The sequence below is a fragment of the Ostrinia furnacalis genome, unplaced genomic scaffold (genome assembly GCF_004193835.3).
Source record: "Ostrinia furnacalis isolate ACB-3 unplaced genomic scaffold, ASM419383v2 OfSCF1862, whole genome shotgun sequence".
Taxonomy (NCBI): Eukaryota; Metazoa; Arthropoda; class Insecta; order Lepidoptera; family Crambidae; genus Ostrinia; species Ostrinia furnacalis.
In genome coordinates, this window is record NW_021132101.1 from 1,252,212 (window position 1) to 1,271,162 (window position 18,951).

Below are 18,951 nucleotides of genomic sequence, written 5' to 3' on the forward strand. Positions count from 1 at the left end.
CTTTATCATTTCAGTAAAAAATCCAATTAGACAATATTTGTGTACATTGACATCCAACACAAATACTTACCTGTTTAACAGAAGGTTGTGAAAGTCGCTGCTGAGAGGCGGCGGAACGTAAAAAATCGGCTCCCGAAGGCAGCAGCGACGAAGGTGACGGTGGGTACTGCGTAAAACAAAACAATTTCGTTACAAATACATGTAAAACTATCTAATGTCTAATAATTCCTAATATTATGCACTTTCATTTGTATTTTCTTTTCATGGTTTAAATAATTACTATTTTTAGTAAAAAACAACACAAAAAAAACAATTGTAGGTACTTTGCCCTGTTTTCATTATATTAAAAGTATTATTTACTGATAATGAAGACTGTTCTTCACTGTATTCTCTATGGACAGTGACTAAAATCAATAATGTTACTGGCAGGTTTTTAACTCGACAACACAGACCAAATAGGTATACATTATATAGGATAGTTCATTTGTTTTTATTATTTTAATTTTGCATATTTGGTAATGATAAATGTTAAATTAAAAAAAAGGAGTTGGAGATCATCTGCACTCACCATAGGATAATTTGGTGAAGGTGATTTCGCACCAGTGTGCCGCACAGGGCTGGACGATGGGTGCTTTGAGAAGTATTCTCTAATATTCTTATCAGAGGAGTTGTGCCGCTGCTTCCCACCGCCTCCCCCTCCGCCCCCCACGCCTTCTTCTCCTGAAATTAGAGAAAAAAACTTTAAATAACACAACACTAAGGACCAGTTTCATTAAGCACACATGACAACTTAAATTCTCTTTGTTTGGCATTGTGAGTTGAGTCAAGGCATTATTTCCTTAACTTTCATTTATCATCTATCCATTAAATATGGAGTACATTAAGGTAATCCACATGGAGAAATTAATAGAACCTAAATTGTATATTATGTACATGGTTATAATTATTTAATTGCATTGTGAAAACACAATAGCTACTAAGGAAAGTGAGTACTTACCAGCGTTGCCAGACGTCCCGATTTTGGCGGGACGTCCCGATTTTTAAATCAAATTTAAATGTCCCGCGCGGGACAGGCTCTGTCTCGCTTTTCGGAGAGAGACACTCATTTCACCAGACTATTGTTTGAAACGCCATTATTCTAAAGAATAATTTTTTTATTTCGATTTTTGTTTTTTTATTCTAAACACGAATTTAACGATAGACTTCTCTAATCTGATTTAAAATATTATTTTTTTGGTAAAATACATTTTCTATGGCTAGTTTTGCTATCTATTGTCACGTAAACGTAATTTTAAGTCAAATAAAAGATAAATATTTGAAAAACCTTTGATTATATACGTTTTTTTACTATGTCCCGCTTCTGACGGAAGAATCCCGCTATTTTCACTCAAAAAGTACTAAAGTCCCGACTTGGCGAAAAAAAAAACTGGCAACGCTGGTACTTACTAATTAGGTTATTAAATGTTTTGTAAAAAGCTATTAACCTTTTCGTTTCCGCTTCCTTTCAGGCATTGCTATGGTGGGTGTGGCACCGCTGGGGGGCACCAGCGCTGCTCCCGGTCCCGAGTTTGAGCCTCGCATAGCTGCTGATTTTTCAGGAGTCAATGCATCAACTTCTTTATCACTATGCGACGATCCTGAAACATTCAAAACTGTAACTTAACCCTAACAATAATTGTATCCAGTTTGGCATAAAATTATACATAAATACAACAAATATACAAAATACAGCATGAGAAAATGTACAATACAAAGTCTCTAAATTGTCATATGAACAATTTCTTCAAAGATAATCACATTTATGTTATAAAAATCCTATGCAAATGATATTCCCATGTATTATAAAGTTAAATACTGATACCAGAATATATTACATACAAGAATAAAATATATTATGTAGGCATATCAGTGTTGAATGAATCAATTTGCCATATTATGTAATGCTACTAAATTATTTGAGCTGTGGTTCCATTTTGACCCAATAAATATACAATGTTGACAACATAAAATATAATAAATGGTAGTATTTATTTATTATAATAAGCTAATTGGTTTTTCAAATAAGTTCATGTGTTCACTGTTCCTGTAAGACATGATGATTACTGTTTCTTCTATAGATATTCTTTGACATTTTATTCTTAGTATTTTCTTATAGAAAACCTTAATAGTTCAGATTTCATTTGTTTGTTTGTATTGCATTGTTGATTGATAGTAAGTAGGTACTTATTATTTCGTAATTTTGAGTACAAAATACATTACATATATTAGCTACACTACATACATTCAATACCAACTTTAAACATTCAAGTAAATAATCAAAACTAATTATTTCATTACCTACATTAAAAATTCAAAGTGGTAGCACAAAATATTAATCTATTTACTACCTAAGGAAAATGTCAAACTTAGATATTAACTTATTATTCAATAAAATTATATGTATGTATCGCTCTTTATTATATTCCTACCATAATTAAATAACAATATCTGACAAAAGAAGTTATGAATAGGACTATTTAGTTAAATTAATAAGCCTAATTTTCTAAATATAAAAAAAACTTAAAATGTAAACAAAAAGGTATACAAAATAAAATACCAAATTATGAGCAATAAACTCACTTTTAGACAAAGAGCTCAGTAGGCCGACGTAGTTTATGTTAGCTCCACTGTTATAGTCATGCATTGTGGCACGAAATAGTCTCGATACACGGGAATAAAAACGGCACTTTCACAGTTCCGATCCGGCATTATACACGAATATGACGTCACAATCTAAGTCTGATCGCAGTTTTCCACAATTCAACCCTCACCAGGAGTTTTTGAGTAAGGTTATATTTCCATGGGGTCAACCGGCAGATCGTAAACACTCACAACACTGTTCACAAATCACAGTTTACTGCACTTTTTTAGCACTAAATCACAATTTACCTGTGCTCATATTGGAGTCCTGACTGTGTAGTGGTTGGCCCGTGTTGACAGTAGTTTGTGGTGCCATCTGAATTTGTGACCCAGCTGACATCTGTAAAGAAAGATGGCGTCTTTACATATGACTCGTTCACTTCGCGTCCACTTGGCACAGTTTATCAACGATTACTAAACACAATGGCACTCGAACTCACTAATCACGTATTTTCTAAAAGGCCCATGACTATTATTTCATTATTTTCACTTCAATCATATAAATAACCTAACTAGTTTGACAAGTTGTAAACGCCAGTCGCGACAATCGGATACGCATCCGCGGGGAGCGGCGAGCGGGGGAAGGGGCGGCGGAGAGTGGAGATCGTCACGAAGTTTGCTCCGAATGTAATAATAATAACGACGGGCGAGGCGCCATTTTACAAGGATACAAGGCCGAAAGTATTGTTAAATCAAGTGAAAACGCAATTCAACAGCGAACTAATCATTCAAAATAATACAGTTATAACGTGAACAACAAGTAATTAATATTACAAACCGATTTAGCCAGCTCTCGAGTGGAAACAACGATTGTTAGTTCGCATTCGTACCGAGTTAGCGGCAGGTCAACAGCCTGCGATTGCGATTGTGCTTGTTGACCAATTAAATTTTTGCACTGAACGAATTGCAAGGAACGTCAGGTGAACACAATTTTTAGGTTAAGTAAACGGATGAATTGGTGTTTAGATGATCACTGTTTAACGTTTATGAAGTGTACGAGTGGTCGAGTTGACCGATTATTCCCGCAATGAGGTGGCACAGGCGGGCGGCGTGCCACCGACCGCGGCGAACGAGTACGTGATATCGGCGCTCGTGCCCCACAACAAACTGCTTACTGGACGTGTTACGTAGGCGTCTGTGCCGCGATGTACCAACATAAACATAGATACGTACACTTATAAGCCTACATAAATGTATATCTAACCAAAGGAGCGCGCGATAAACTTCTGTGTGCACACAAGGTAACTTCGGAATCGGAATAATTATTTCGTGACATCTACCCGCCAGACGCAGATTCTTATTGACAATTTCATTGGAAATGCCTACTAATGCATTTTTTTTTCTTGTAGTACTTGTGTGACATTATACCATCACAAGATTTCTGATAAGTTACAGTCCTAAATTTTTTCGAGATTTCGAAACATACATTTTGAGTGTTTATTTCAGGTAACAATAAATGAAATAAAATTAACAGAAATGATTTCAAAGTAAGGCAAAGAAACAACGATGATAGTAATATAAATACATGGAACAAAAGTTGGAAATAAGCTCGCTAAATAAAATTTTGAATAATATCTGATAATGACACAGATAACGAGATTATCAAGCGCTTATCGATTGGACTCGAGGTGGGCGAGATACTTTACCGAGTGATTGACAAAATAAATTTTGTTGTTTGGCACTCTCTAGTTTTTAAAATGATACCTAATAAAAATAATATGGCATTCAATAAGTATGATTCATAAAATTAAATGAGTAGGTATATTATATAATAAACATGATGACCCACCATACCCCGACCGTCATAACTACATTCAAGTGTTAGAAAACTTTAAATTATGGCTTTTGGTTGGGGGTGTTTGTGTTCTAGAAAAAAGAGGTCCAAATAAAAATTTTCGAAGGATTTTTTTCCAACTTAGGGCTGATTTTACCATCGTCGGATAACTTTTAACTGAAGAATAAACTTGACATTTTGTCAAATTTCCCATACTGAAACTGTCAATGTGCCAAATTCTTCAGTTAAAAGTTATCCGACGATGGTAAAATCAGCCCTTAGGGGATCAAGATTTTCTTTTCTTGAACCCCAAGATACATTGACTTAACCGTTTAAAATGTTCTATGCGGAAATTATCGAGTCTAATAAATACACGATTAATTATGCATAATTAAGAACTTCCTGATTAATGTGAAGCATACACTTTCATGGCCACAACAACTGAAACGGAAGATCCAAAGGAACGAGTTAGAAAAAATAATGATAACAACAATAATGGTAAAGAAACTACCGGTGTCAGATTGGGTAACGTTTAAACACCCATAGCAAAACAACTGCGAAATGACTAGGTAAAATTGCAAAATTAAACCTATTAGTGGCTAGGATAGTCATCAAGAAGGACTACTTTCACCGACGTGACAGAACACTAAGACGGCATAATTATAGGCAGGCAATATGAAGGCATGCCGTGTCATGTTCATGTACCAGTTAGTTAGGTGGCAGAGAGAGACACATAAAGCAGGCCTGCTGGCATATTAGCATTATCGCCGGAACGTTGCCGCTCTGCATGTACTCCCTTCGGTGCCTCTTGCCCCCTCCTCTCCTGTTAGCTGCGGCCGCCTCCTGTATTAGCCGGTAACAAAAGTCGCTTGCCAGCGCACGTCGATTGAATCAAAACGATAAGGAAAATAAAGAGCGACCACGTGATGAAGACTACACACAGACAAAAACACAAGTTTCACCCATTTGCTGAAGGCTAAATGACGTAAAAATAAAATAACAAAGAACTATTGATTTTACTGTATCAATAAGTTTCAACGTAGTCACCACACGAAACCACAAAACAACATCCTAATATTTATGCATTGGAACAACGATGGAAAACATTTATTAAAAAGAATCATTTTTATTAATTGCAATCTACGTACCTCAATTTACAAAGCGACCAATGATTTGCCTGCGCAGTGCTTATTGTCGCGTCTATTTTTAGCATACCTAGCATCAGGCGAATGGAAAGTTAGCGAGTTGGCAACCTACGTAGATATGTATGTACTTATAGAGACTTAAGCATATACACACTTAAGTGGAATATGAAACGTTATCAGAGATAGCATCATAAAACAAAATATATTGTACAGCTGATGATAAATTTTCAGAGCATGCTAATAAAGTAAAATTTAAAATCGAATGAATTAATGTAATTAATAAACTAAAATATGGATCATGAATAAATGTTTGTATCAATAATGTAAGTATCGTAGTTAAACCAGTCAGAGATAAAAATTTGAGAGTGAAAGAACCGCCACCATTATTGATCAGTCCGTTGCTCGACGACCCCACCTCCATTCAAACTCGTCTCACTCAACAAAAAATAATTCGCGTCTTAGGAATGAGATCTGCTGCGTAATAGTGGTTAAACTTGGCTACAACAACGCCGGTACAAATATTTTTGAAAAATCGATAAAAGATTCAAGCATTCAAACATGTTATTGGAAATGTACACAGACAAATGAGAGTTAAAAATACCGTTTAACAAAACATAAAAAGAAAATGAATTCATATCCCTTTATCTACTAACTTATGTGTGAGGAGTACTTACTTATCTTGAGTAAAGTAAACATAAAATGGCCAAGGTCAACTTGTTGACATTACAAACGAGGACAGAATATGATCATGTTACTATATCACATAACATAATAATAACAATAACGATTCGCGTTGAAGGATGCCCGTTAAATTCGGGGGATATCTAACTAAACCTGATTTCCATCTATCAATGTGCATTAACTGCGCCGTAGGGAACTGCGTCTCAATGCTAAAGACAATCAATACTCAGTCACATCTCTGCCCGCATTCATTGTGGAAGCGCAGTTCTGCGGACCCCAAAATCCCCTCTTCCGGTGCGGCGTTCGGCCCGCGTGCTGTTTAACCCAATTTTCTAGTGCGAGGGGTGTGCAGGGCGAGAGGTGCGAGGAGGGAGGGCTCGGCGCAACTTCAGCCGCAAGTGTGCAGCCGACGAAGAGTCACGAGATTCGAATCCGAGCTTGCAATATTGATTATTTCTAGTTCGGACACGATTGTGTTGCTCATATATTTCACCTCAAACGCGTCCGGAATTCATTCATTGAAACCATACATTACACACGCTGAACCACATTCGCAGATCAAATAATTGTATATCAGAAAGATCGGCTACAAAATTTTGCGAAAACATGATGGCGAATATTGAAGACATCGTAATAATATGTTTATTGAACTAACTAAGTCGAATCAAAGTGAAGTGGAGGAGAGACCCAACAAGTCAATTGATAAGTTACAAAGATGACTAAAAAGATAGAAAATACAAAATATTCTAAACACTGCTGATGCGAGTAGAATTTTCTCTAGCTTATGACTATGAATAATCAAAGTTATTTACATAGATAGCTAGTAATCGAGTAATTGTTGTAGAATTCACATTGTGTCATATGTAACTTTATCTTTCTTTACGTAATACATACCTACATACACATATTTATGTGGTATCTACAAGCTAATAAAATTTATTGATAAGCCTTCACGACTATTATTTATTCCATAAACTAGAAACCGACGTCTTCTTGAAATACTTTTAACGTTTCAGTGATTTTACTCTAATTTCTTTTCTTGCTGTTTTAAAAATTTGGACAGCATAGTTTGTAGTAGTTAGATCATTAAGGCTGGGTTGTTGCACCATCTTACTTTATCTTTGACAAACGTCATAAATCTGTCAAACTCCATACAAAATACACCGGTTATCGTCAAAGTTACGGTCAAAGTTAGGTGGTGCAATGCAACTCACCCCAAAAGTTTTTTAGGAATGGTTATTATTATTAACCATTTGTACGACCTTTGGGTTTTGCCAAGTCCTTTATTCCCATTATAATAATTGCTACCTGCTTTCTATTTTATAGCAGAAGGATGATCTTAAAGAAACCTATTATGTATAATATGAGTAATTGTTAAGTAAGTAACTTTATTATTGTTAAGAAACTTTCATGAATATTTACTTTTTCCTTTAGTTTCATAATCTCTACAAACTCTTCTACAATAAAAAGTAAAACATTGAAAATCGTGCAGAAAGTAATTTAAAACTCATTTGAAACCGAATAAAACTTAACATTGGATTGTAAAACATTTTTATGACTATCGGTATTAAATCGGAAATAAAACTAGCCACCTAACTGTTAAACGCGGCAGGCATGCGCTGCGTGCGCTCCATTCACGATAGTTTCGATCTCGAAAGGCTCAGCGGCTGCGGTTAGCACAACTTCAACAACAAAATATGCTAAAGTAGACTGCACTGCGTTCAATATTGTAGGTATCAGTCAAACATTTTTATTACTACAATCATTAGCAGCGTTATTGATGTAGTGAGTGATGCATAACATTGTTTTATGGGGCGGACGGCTCTCGGCACGGGCGCCGGGCGGCGCAGTGGGTCAGGCGAGGCAGCGCGGGCGGACCTTGCAATGTCGCGGCGTGACGCTCAGCTGACGGGCCGCCCGCCGCGCGCCGTCGCGCCGCACCGCCCCGCGTTCATTGCCTTCGCGGCAGCCGCTGCGAGCGCACGTATCGTATGCCCCGAAACAAACTTCTAGCCACGAAGTTATTTACGATGGAAAATTTATTTTTCAAGCAAGTTGGAGTCCTACGTGTGTTTATTATACTGTGAATACCTGCGATCGATTGTTTTATCGTGTGTGCGACGTGCGTAAATGAATTTTAGTTATATTGAAGTGTGGTGACGACCGGTGCGAAAGGTCGGGCTGTGTAAAAATAACTGCGGAACCGGGCGGCTAAGCGGTGGAATGAGGTTTGACGGCACATTGTAGCTGAGGCGGGGCGAGGCCGTGTGCGCCATGTTATAATTTCCCTTCGCATCGAATGTGCAAACCGACTGACTGAACACCGCGCTGTGCCTACTTCTCTTTCTCTCAGTGCGAAATAAACGTGCCGCGTTCAACAAGCCACCTCTATCACCTACATGCAACTTCACAGTGCAATTTTCTCAGCAACTACATACGTATAGATAGCGTTAAGTAACAATACGCTGGCCAATAAAACTCGTTTTAACGATTAGGCCTTTCGCTTATTTGTTTGTTATATCTTCAAGTTTAAAAGTACTAACAAAGAAACATTATTCTCGACATAATTATTATGTATCTTTTGTTGACAGACCAATAAATAAATAATTATCTTGTAAGAATAATAAACAAATTCAATTGGTGACCTTGACAAATAAATGTGCACTGTGTAATGGCATGGCAAATCTCTATAACATTACATTGTTTTCATTCCAATATGTAACTAATAAGAAATAAATCTCATTAAATCAATTTAATACAAAACTAACATGATTTGTGTGTAAAAAACACGTAAACTTTCACAAACCACCGCTTGTTTCGAGCCAAGATGAGACGACAAGAAAAACGAGATCATGATTATAAAAAAGGTTATCCTAATTCCATGTGGAGTAGGTATCTAGTTAGCAATAGGCGCGGGGCCCGCGGGGCGCGGCGTGAGTCGGTGACCCCGCGGCCCCGAGCACTTGCGAGCGAGCTTACAACGCCGCGCCACTTTCCTGTTGCCCACAGGGACATGATTGTAATCTATGCTTTATAACTCTACATTTGACAGCCCTGGACTAAAATAATTAGCCGTAATAACTTCAATTAACAAGTTTAACTGTTTAAAAGCGGATAAACACCACATCCCCACACAACTTGTTTGGACTCGACATAATAATCCACAAACACTGATTGATGGAGTTGGAGATCATGTTTATGAGTATTTGGAGTATCTGTTGGAAATTAACTAGCGAGTTGTCGAATACAATGAATGCGAATCAAAAACGCTCACGATATATTTTGTAAGACCGCTATTAATAGGACTGTTTACATTGCGCCCGGTGCGGTGGTACCGTGGTACCGTGCACGACGCGATAATGAACGAATGCCAGTTGATAAATGTATGTAAGTCTCGTGAAATAATCAGCTATCGGGGCACTTATCTGTGGAATAGTTAGAATAAACAACGTATGAACTCTACACAAATACTAGGTTGGTATATAACACTAGCAAGCTACATTATTACTTGTATTGTATTATGCCACCTTCCGAAGAAAATCAATATCCACCCGACGTTTGTCGATGAAAGCCTAATCGATATCAAGGTGAGTGGCGTTGTGAACGTGGCATGATACTTCACAATGAAGTCTATTATTAACGTGTGCCATCAGCATGCAATGGTTCGTCGCACATGAACGTCGACCGCGATTTGAACTAATAACGAAGGCTAAATTAAAACTAACGCTATTTGTTGGATATGAGAAATACACGATTAGTTTAGTTACCAAGTTGAACTTTTCAAGTGTTTTTCGGCATAGTGAGCCGGTTTGATGGATCATCAATGTAGGTTATTAGCGTTCTATTTATTCTACACTATTATTATTGCAATTTATTTAATGGTATGTTAAATATGATGAAACAGTTTATTATAAAGTTGATATAATATCTTACTTTATTCAACTATGCTCGATGCTAGCTCATAGCTTAAACATCACTTGAAAATTTCGACAGGGTAACAAATATAAGCATAAAAGAAATCGTCCTACATACAAAAGTTCAATGGGTTCGAGTCCCAGAGTCAATTTAGAGTAAGTAAACATTCATGATCTGGAGTAAGTAAACATTCATGATCTGTGTACAGTAAGTAGTAATTATCAATCTTAACTCATTTACTGCCGAGCCCGCCCATGAGCGGGAAAAATGTCTATTGTCTACTCACATGCCGAGTCCGCCCATCGACGGTGGATAACAAGTAAGCCGAATTTTTTCGGCACTGAATGGGTTAAAACCCAAATAAACTGAATGTTCATTAAATACGGATGAATTAACTCACCGTCTTGCACTCAGGCGTCCGTTGAGTTTCTACTAGTATCTCCCTCGCGCTCACCTGCGAACACGCGATCAATGCGCTCAATACAAACAAATAATAGGAAACCCGTTTAGTTTTTATGAGTTCTACAATAACATATTGTACGTTTCCAAACAATTTGGATATCTGATAGGTTACTCTTAGTTCTCTATCCTAAAGACAAATCTTGTAACGTGCATTTTGCTATGAACCAGTTGAGTGCGCTAAAGAGAACTAATCTGTTTGTGGGTTGTTAAGTCACAGACATTCATTTGCCGCTAGCCTATTTACGTCCGCCCGCCATCTTGTCGTTGAATGACGAAATCTGTTTCACAGTCATCCCTATCAGGATCGAAGTTTCATGGTTTGATTTTAAATAAAAATCACAGTTTTGAAATTTAAAGAGAAGTAAAATAAGAACAATAATAATAAGTTAAAATATTACACCTCTGATATAATTAGCGAGTCACCTACGATCCATAAAGCAAAATATTTGAATAACAAATGCAAAGACGAATGAATACGATGATTTGACGCGAATGCGGCACAGCAATGCGTCAATAGGACGACAGAGGGGAGTGATGTGTGGAAGTGGGCAACGGACGAAGACGAGACACATAATGCTATTACATATCTACCGCATCACTTAGTTGGCTGAGTGGATGATATTATGTATGTGCATATAGCGACCTCTCTGCCGACGAATGGACGCGAGCAAACGGTGGCGGGGCAGGTAGGCGCACTGGAACCGTCACTAATAGAGATCACGTGATCGATTCGTTGTTAGATTATCAACGTCGTACCTATAAAACTCATGCTCTTGCCGCTTTAAGTCTGTACAGTACGCAAGAATAGAGCACATACGTTCTTCACGGCCCGATTACCGATTAGCATTGTCGACCTGTCTGGTACTCTCGAATAGAGATCGTGTTTCACATTGTGTCACGGTCTCTAACTACACCACATCGTCAGTAAAACGTCCATCAATTCTATCTTTAAATTTAATGTAGTGATAAAAAGAATAATGGAAATATTCCGATTCGGTCTGAGCAGTAAAGTTACCATCACTTCTGGCTTCAGTCTACTAAATGACTAACGAAAAATTTACTATCTTAAGATGATACAAACGTAGATTCTAAGAACTCATTCGCTTGCAAGTTGCAAGTTTTGTTTTTCCAATAACTGAGCGGCCATTTTCTTTTGTACACGTAAGCGCGAGCCTGGTGTGCGGGCGGTGACGTAGCTCAATGATACATAGCAACGTCTCTGCGTTGCGTTGCCGATATAATCTGAACTGTTAACAGCCCAACCGTGCGCAGGAAATGTGAGAACAAAAGAATCGCTTCGAAAACAACTTCGCATTGGACTCCTTTGATTTCAACAAAGGCACTTGAATTCAATACGAACAAAGACACTCTTAAAATACGTATGGAAATCTAAATCGATTAGTTGTTGTGTACACAATAGTTTGCGAAGACTTTAGGTTAGAAGAGAACACTTTGAGAAATTCTAAACCATTATGTAATGCTACGAAGAAATCACTTGACTGGCTTACTATGTAACAGACCACAATCAAAATATGGATGGTACCAAAATATTTGTAGGTAAGTAATTTGAATTTGATTCTGACCTTGGCGCCTAAGAAGCGCGCTTCCAGTAACTCCTGTTTGCGAGGGTCCAGCGCCGCCTGGAAGTGCTCCATCTTGACGCCAGCACCTGTTAAGGAAGGTGCATCGTCAGTGCGAAAAGTTTTGCTCACCTCAAACATACGTTAATAATATTACCTTTAGAGTATTAATGTAATGTAACCGGTTTTGCGACGTACTTTGATGGCGAATAATACGAATGAATACACCCATTAAAATTTTAAGCCAGCTTACACCTGGCACTGTTTAAGTAATAAAACTGCGAGGTAAGGTTATGCATATTCCTTCATAACGAATTTAATGCATTTTTTATAGTTTTATCAAAATATTTTATGTTCACATCGGAAAGAGGATAATGATGTGGAGTTTGTGGTAAATTAATGAGGGACACAACCCGATACCTACCTAAAATATAAGACCTGCTTAATAATTTCAGTAATTTATTCTTTGTATAAGAATTGGCAACCAAGGGGGTAGAGGGCGGAGGGGAAAGGGGTTTTGGCGCAGTATCTGGAGCAGACAGTCGAGTTGCGAGAAGTTAGGTACGGTTATTTATATAGGTACGTATGTATGTTCAATGTACATATCGATCGCCTCCCCGGGCCACTCGCCACTATGATCTCACCTCCATCCTTTGCGACTCCCTCCCTGCTCCCCTTACCTACCGCATCACCCCTGTCTGACGCCTATAAATCTTTTCGTAACATGACTAATTGAAATAACTTAATTTTTAACCTGGTACTGGTTACTGGTAAATATTCTTAGGTTTCAACAGCGATGTAAATGTGATGCACCTTTAAACATAAATTAAGGTACCTAAGTTTAACAATGCCATTGTATTTTCAAAGTAAATTGGCTGATGTTTCGAAACTGCTGTTTCTTTTTGAATGTGATAAAGTCAGACAAAATGTCTATCCCACAGATCATAGACATTCACATACGTGATACAAGCGCAGATGAAACTATACAGTCCCAAAACCGTAACAGTCAAACAAACGCTACATAAAAAAAATTGCAATAAGAATTAAAAAAAAAATAAAATAAAATTAGATAGTTTCTTAGTTTATTTTTCGTCATCTATCTTAGACGATTATTTTCGTGGAATTCTAATTTCAGACTGAGATCTTACAGGTGACAACAACAAAACATGTTTGTTTTGTAATTTATTTGTGTTGGAAGATTTATCACCAGTACTTGCATGCCATGCCATAGTTCACAAAATTATTAATTAGGACCTGTTAACAAAATACCTGTTACAGAAAATCCTACAGTTATTGTCCTACAGTTGGCTGTACGTGTACACCTACACTCTAATACTCTTCGAGAAGCACCATTTTGTGTCGTCAACAACATAGTTTCTGTAGAAATCTTCTTAACTCCTCTATTAAAACATCGTTTTTATCAGTTATCTTTATGCCCAAGAAAGCAAAGCAAAATTAAGGTCACTTGCACTCAATCGTTCCAAATGTTAAATAGGTATATCACATGTTTATATTGTTATTATGTTGTCTAAATCCAATCTTGGTATTGTATGGACCTGAAGTAAATTTCTGCAATACACGCAAATAATAAATTCTATGTAAAGTTTTCCTGAACCGAAAATAAAGACTAGTGTTTATGATGAATGACGCCTATTTCTAGTGTTTATTTTACTTAAGTACTTAAAAAACTTATATGCCACTTATATTTCTGATCGCAGCTCGGAATATCTGTGTACTCACTACATCAGAAAACATCTTCCATCCCTTGGGAACTGCTTCGGTATAGCTTCAACGATATTAAGTAATTAATGGTATTTGCGGATGAAATATTTTGTTTAAATTTATTTAATTGACATTAAAAAGAGTGAATCGAAACTTCTACTTCACCATTCGCTTAAAATTTTTGGCGACCTTGAATAGACAAAACAAGATACCAAGTCGAGCAGAAACGGTTTCATTTAAATTTAAAACTTCGCAATGTAAAGTATTTTGTTACCAAGGAGAATTATTACTACACAGCGGTATAAATTGGTATATACCAATTTGTAAAACTTAAAGATACCATTAAGTAAATATGCATTAATGATTAAAGGTATAATTTCACCATCATGATACAGGCATGCTTTTGTTTGTCCCAAAACACACAGTTCGAAGGGAACACCTTTCTATTGACTACGATGATAAAATTAAATCCTACCATCCTACTAACGTAAAATTTTGTGAGGATAGATCGACGTTTGTTACTCTTTCTCAAAAAAATAAAATAAATAGTTTTAGACCCAGGCAGGGGAAATCACAGGATGTTATCCCGTTTTAAACGGGGACACGCACGCGATAATGTCTTTATGTGACAGACCAAAATTCATTCGGGCGGAGACGTTGGGCAAAAACTAGTCCACATTAGGCAGAGGTTAGTTTATTAGTACAATTTCTAGGGATTGTTCAATATNTTTGTTCAATATATTTATTACAGAAGCATAAAAACTTACGTGGATGTTGCGCGGGATAGCTATCGAAAAGGACGAGTTTTATGCAGCACTAGCTTTCCGCCCGCGGCTTCGCCCGCGTGGAATTTTGTCTGTCACAGAAAAACTTTATCGCGCGCGTCCCTGTTTCAAAAACCGGGATAAAAACTATCCTATGTTCTTTCCCGGGACTCAAACTATCTCTATGCCAAATTTCATCAAAATCGGTTGCGAGGTTTAAGCGGGAAAGCGTAACAGACAGACAGACAGACAGACAGACAGACAGACAGACAGAGTTACTTTCGCATTTATAATATTAGTTGGGATTGTTTAGAAGCAATCGTTAATTTACGTAATGTGTATTAAGTATTTACTTTAGTATTTCTCTTACTTTTAGTTTTACACAATTTACCTATCAGCAAAATGAGAATTTTGCAAACAGATGATTATAACCAGAATCAAAACATTAGGTAAGCACTACTGTCTGGGGAAAACGCGATACCAGTTTGTTTACGACTATATCAAACATTTATCAATTCTACAAAGGCAATAAATACATACTTAGTAGGTAAATCTATACTAATGAAGAAATATAATACATAATATAATATGAATCCATGTCAAATATGTACATAATTATTTAAACGCACACTATGAGTACCTACCTAAGTATTCTAAACATTCCTACGCCCTTCTTAAAGCCATAATTAAATAGGTTTAATAGAAAGGACATTTCGTGAGTTCGTTTAATCAATAAATTATAAACACTGTTATGAACTGGATTAGTTAGATTAAAATATCTACTGTTTAGGTGTAGGGTGAAGAATAATAATAGCATTAGTCAGTATATTCAATAAAGCAATGTTTGTTTTGTTTACACAGCTGTATTTACTATCGAGTGGTTGACGTTGAACATCAGAAAGGGACTAACAAGGTTTTTTATACAACTGGACTTTTCAATAACTAAATAATGTGGTCGCCAGTTATTCCAAACAATGATTATATTGGTCAATAAACGGACATCATGACATAACTGTCAGTGTTAACTGTACATAAATGCATGCGTTGCGCGCAGTGTTTGTTATGAAGAGCTGGGGCATACAGTGGTGTGGATATGGCTGGGGGCTATGGTATGGAGTGTTTGTTGAAGAACTACGGGGTCGCGCGGCGAACGAGGCGCGAGCAGATCAGACGTCTCGTAGCCGTCATTGACACCAGACACACACCTTTGCACCGGGAGTTGCGGCGGGCGCGTTCGCTCGGTCGATCGCTCATAGCGAACGACTCCTTGAAATGCATCTTCCGACACCTCTCCTAACTCCATCCACATTCAAGTGTAGCATGGACAAACTAAATATACAAAATCCTATCACTGTCACCGACACGTCACTGGTCCGATAAAATCAAACGCTCGGCAGCGCCGTTCGTCACTCGCTCCGAGTCTCACTTGTTACGTTCGCCGGAACGTGCCGCATTTTCAACAAACCGCCAACTAGCCGGCCGAAAGTTTCGTAGGCGCGAACCGATGCGACAGTCGGCCTCGGGCGCGGACTGGCGCGCGATGCGAACGGCCGCCGCCGCCGCCTCCGCCGCGAGACCGGACCTCGCGTCTCGGGGGCGAGGATGCGGGAATCGGCTTCGGCGCAATACCCGTCACGAAAATAATAGGAACAGCGAGTGCACCTCAGAGGCGCGACGCGACGCGGTCGGTGCGAGCGAGACGCGGATAAACACCAGACTGTTTACTTACGGTGTTCGAGCGCAGGGTGGCGTGGCGGGGCGAGGGGCAATCGCCTGCAATCCGCGCGTTGCAATTACTGCCTTTACTCCACAAATTCATCCTACCTTACTCCATCAAGAACGACTCAAGTATCCAAGACATGAAATTGATGGTGCTCCGCACTCCGCTATAAGAACCGCTCAAAATACACTCAAGAACAAGTTCAGCAAGCATCAATGCTCAAATCTCACACTGTATTTACCAAAACGTAAACACACATTACTTAAGTAGAAAGAACACAGTATTAGGTACATAAGTAGGTACTTATATTTCTTACAAAAAAACTGCCAACATAAAGATCTTGGTAAAGTTACACCAAGTTTGATCATAGGCATTTACAAAAACATCTAAGTTATTAGAAAAAAAAACATACTTGCGAAAAATTGAAAGTTTTCTGAAACTTATAATTTGCGATTAAACCTACGCAATTTAGGTCTGTATGTATCTAGATAATCCATACCAGTGCCTATTATACTATACTCCTACCGCCCCTTATTAGCATCAAACCAAATGTTTACAAAATTGAGTCACTAGCGCTGGGGCGCAATGGATTTTACCGTGTAGGACATAACGTTTAAAATTTAATAGAGGCAATAAAGGTAACCTCGAAACGTATTGTTGACTGTTCTGCAACGAGCGCAGCGTTACTTTGGTTTTATAATGTTGATGCTATACATTATTTGGTTAGTATATATGTAGGTATGTGACGACGTGTAGCAGTGAGCAGTGTGAGCACCTTGACGATCAATCGGCGAGAGCTATGCTGTGCATCGAGCGGTGGTGACTGCATTCCGACGCCCCTGCCTGAGCGGACCGCGGCCCGCGAGCCTCACCCCCCGTCCTTCCGGCGCTCGTCACGTGACACGCCGATTAGCCGCCGAGTGCGCCACCGCGACCGAAATAGAGCGCGCACATACAATCTCGCATCTCGTTCAACTCGACTAAACTCTCACGCCTCTCCTCTTCTGTTGTCTGCCGCTAGCCGCGTGCCGCGTGCTTGTTCTCGGCAACGGATTGCGATTTGCACCCGTAATGAATGTCGCCACTGGAGCTCGGCCACTTTCAAAATGATCCAACCAATAAGAGTTCTAAACGACGACGATCCACATAAGCCAGTGGACNTAGTGGACGTAGTTGTGGGCACAAAGCAAATCATTTGTAGAGATAGCTCAAAGGCTAAGAATTAATCAATGAAGTCTGTCATCCCCAAACAACTTAATTAGCTGTAATAATTTTTACTGTCGTTGTGGAAATTCTTGGAGAGGTCTTACTTAGTTCAGCAAATCTTTGGTTGAAACTGGATAGGTACTATTTTTTAGTCCTATTACTATTCCATCTACTATAAACATTACCTAAAAACGATAATAACAGAAATGAAAGCTTTAACTGATGTCGGTTCATGTGATAAAAACAACGATATCTCTGTGCTAATTCAACGGATGTCTATATTGAAAGATATAAGTAGGGTTTGGTATGTTATATACTTACACAATGCGAGGTGGATACTGAGTACATAAGCAAGATATCTATGTAGAAGTTTCTAAATAACGCGTAGAAGGCGAAGGGCCTCATTGTGTGTGAGTGCTCAGCTCTGGGTCGATGGACTAGCGAGCGCGCACCGCACACCGACACCACTGTAATGACCACATCATTTATTTAAACGTCGCCACCCTGTACACCGCTTATGCCTTTGCCTTCTTTCAAAACCTATCATAAAAGAGCACCTAACTTTTTTTCAAAATGACGCTAGACAACACACAATTCTAGAGTGGGACTGTCAATAACCGATGCAGTGGGTGTAAATACCGACCCAATACAGAAATAGGTGCGTTTGACGAAAATAAAACAAAGCGAGGAAATAATGGCACGCTCCCAACGAGGCAACACTAAACCAAAGCGAAACAGGAGCATCACTCTACTGACGTGACGTCGACCTCAAACTGGACTAGGAAATCTAGTTACCAATTTATTGTGCCATAGCTGCAAAAAAGCCATAAAAACATTCTAATAAATTAATTTAAGTCATTAGTCTTACTGAAAATGTATCTGGGATAGCAAACAAATACTGACAGCACTGTACAGTAAATTCATCAATGTTTAGTTGTATGTATTGACGACTGTAAGTGTACATGAAGATGATTAAAATGGCGATTCCTTTCTGTGGGAACGAGGTATAAGATGTACATATTACTTATTGATGGATTGGAGATGATTGTTGTAATTAGATGGACTCACTGCTATAAATATTTAACATTTTTTTTTAGTTAGCCAAGTTGGTCTAAAATCAATAGGCTACTTGTATAATTGTAAATTATAGGGCTACCGCACTTAACAACATGAAAAAGACGACAGGATCAATACAGGCTGCAAAATGTACACGTGATCGCGTCACTATATAACTCCCCCCCTCCAACCGCACCCCCTAAACACCCACAACCCCAGTACACCAACGTCGACACTAAAGGATTTT

At 38.3% G+C, this 18,951-nt stretch overlaps 1 protein-coding gene across 12 annotated transcripts in view; it reads right to left on the reverse strand.

Annotated features, from left to right (window-relative positions):
• Tlk (Tousled-like kinase) overlaps positions 1-18,951 on the reverse strand; it is a 41,706-nt gene that overhangs the window by 10,708 nt on the left and 12,047 nt on the right. For 2 of the 12 annotated variants that reach the window (XM_028306058.1, XM_028306056.1), the window contains exons 3-8: positions 12,240-12,325; positions 10,595-10,648; positions 2,929-3,019; positions 1,485-1,637; positions 569-720; positions 71-166 (exon numbers count right to left, since the gene is read on the reverse strand). In XM_028306058.1, the coding sequence (XP_028161859.1) occupies positions 71-166; positions 569-720; positions 1,485-1,637; positions 2,929-3,019; positions 10,595-10,648; positions 12,240-12,325 (632 nt within the window). Of the gene's footprint in view, positions 1-70; positions 167-568; positions 721-1,484; positions 1,638-2,619; positions 3,020-3,119; positions 3,224-3,457; positions 3,781-3,852; positions 3,874-10,594; positions 10,649-12,239; positions 12,326-15,927; positions 16,428-18,951 lie in introns of those variants that run through there. The other 10 variants (XM_028306061.1, XM_028306060.1, XM_028306055.1 and 7 more) reach the window with 9 other exon arrangements.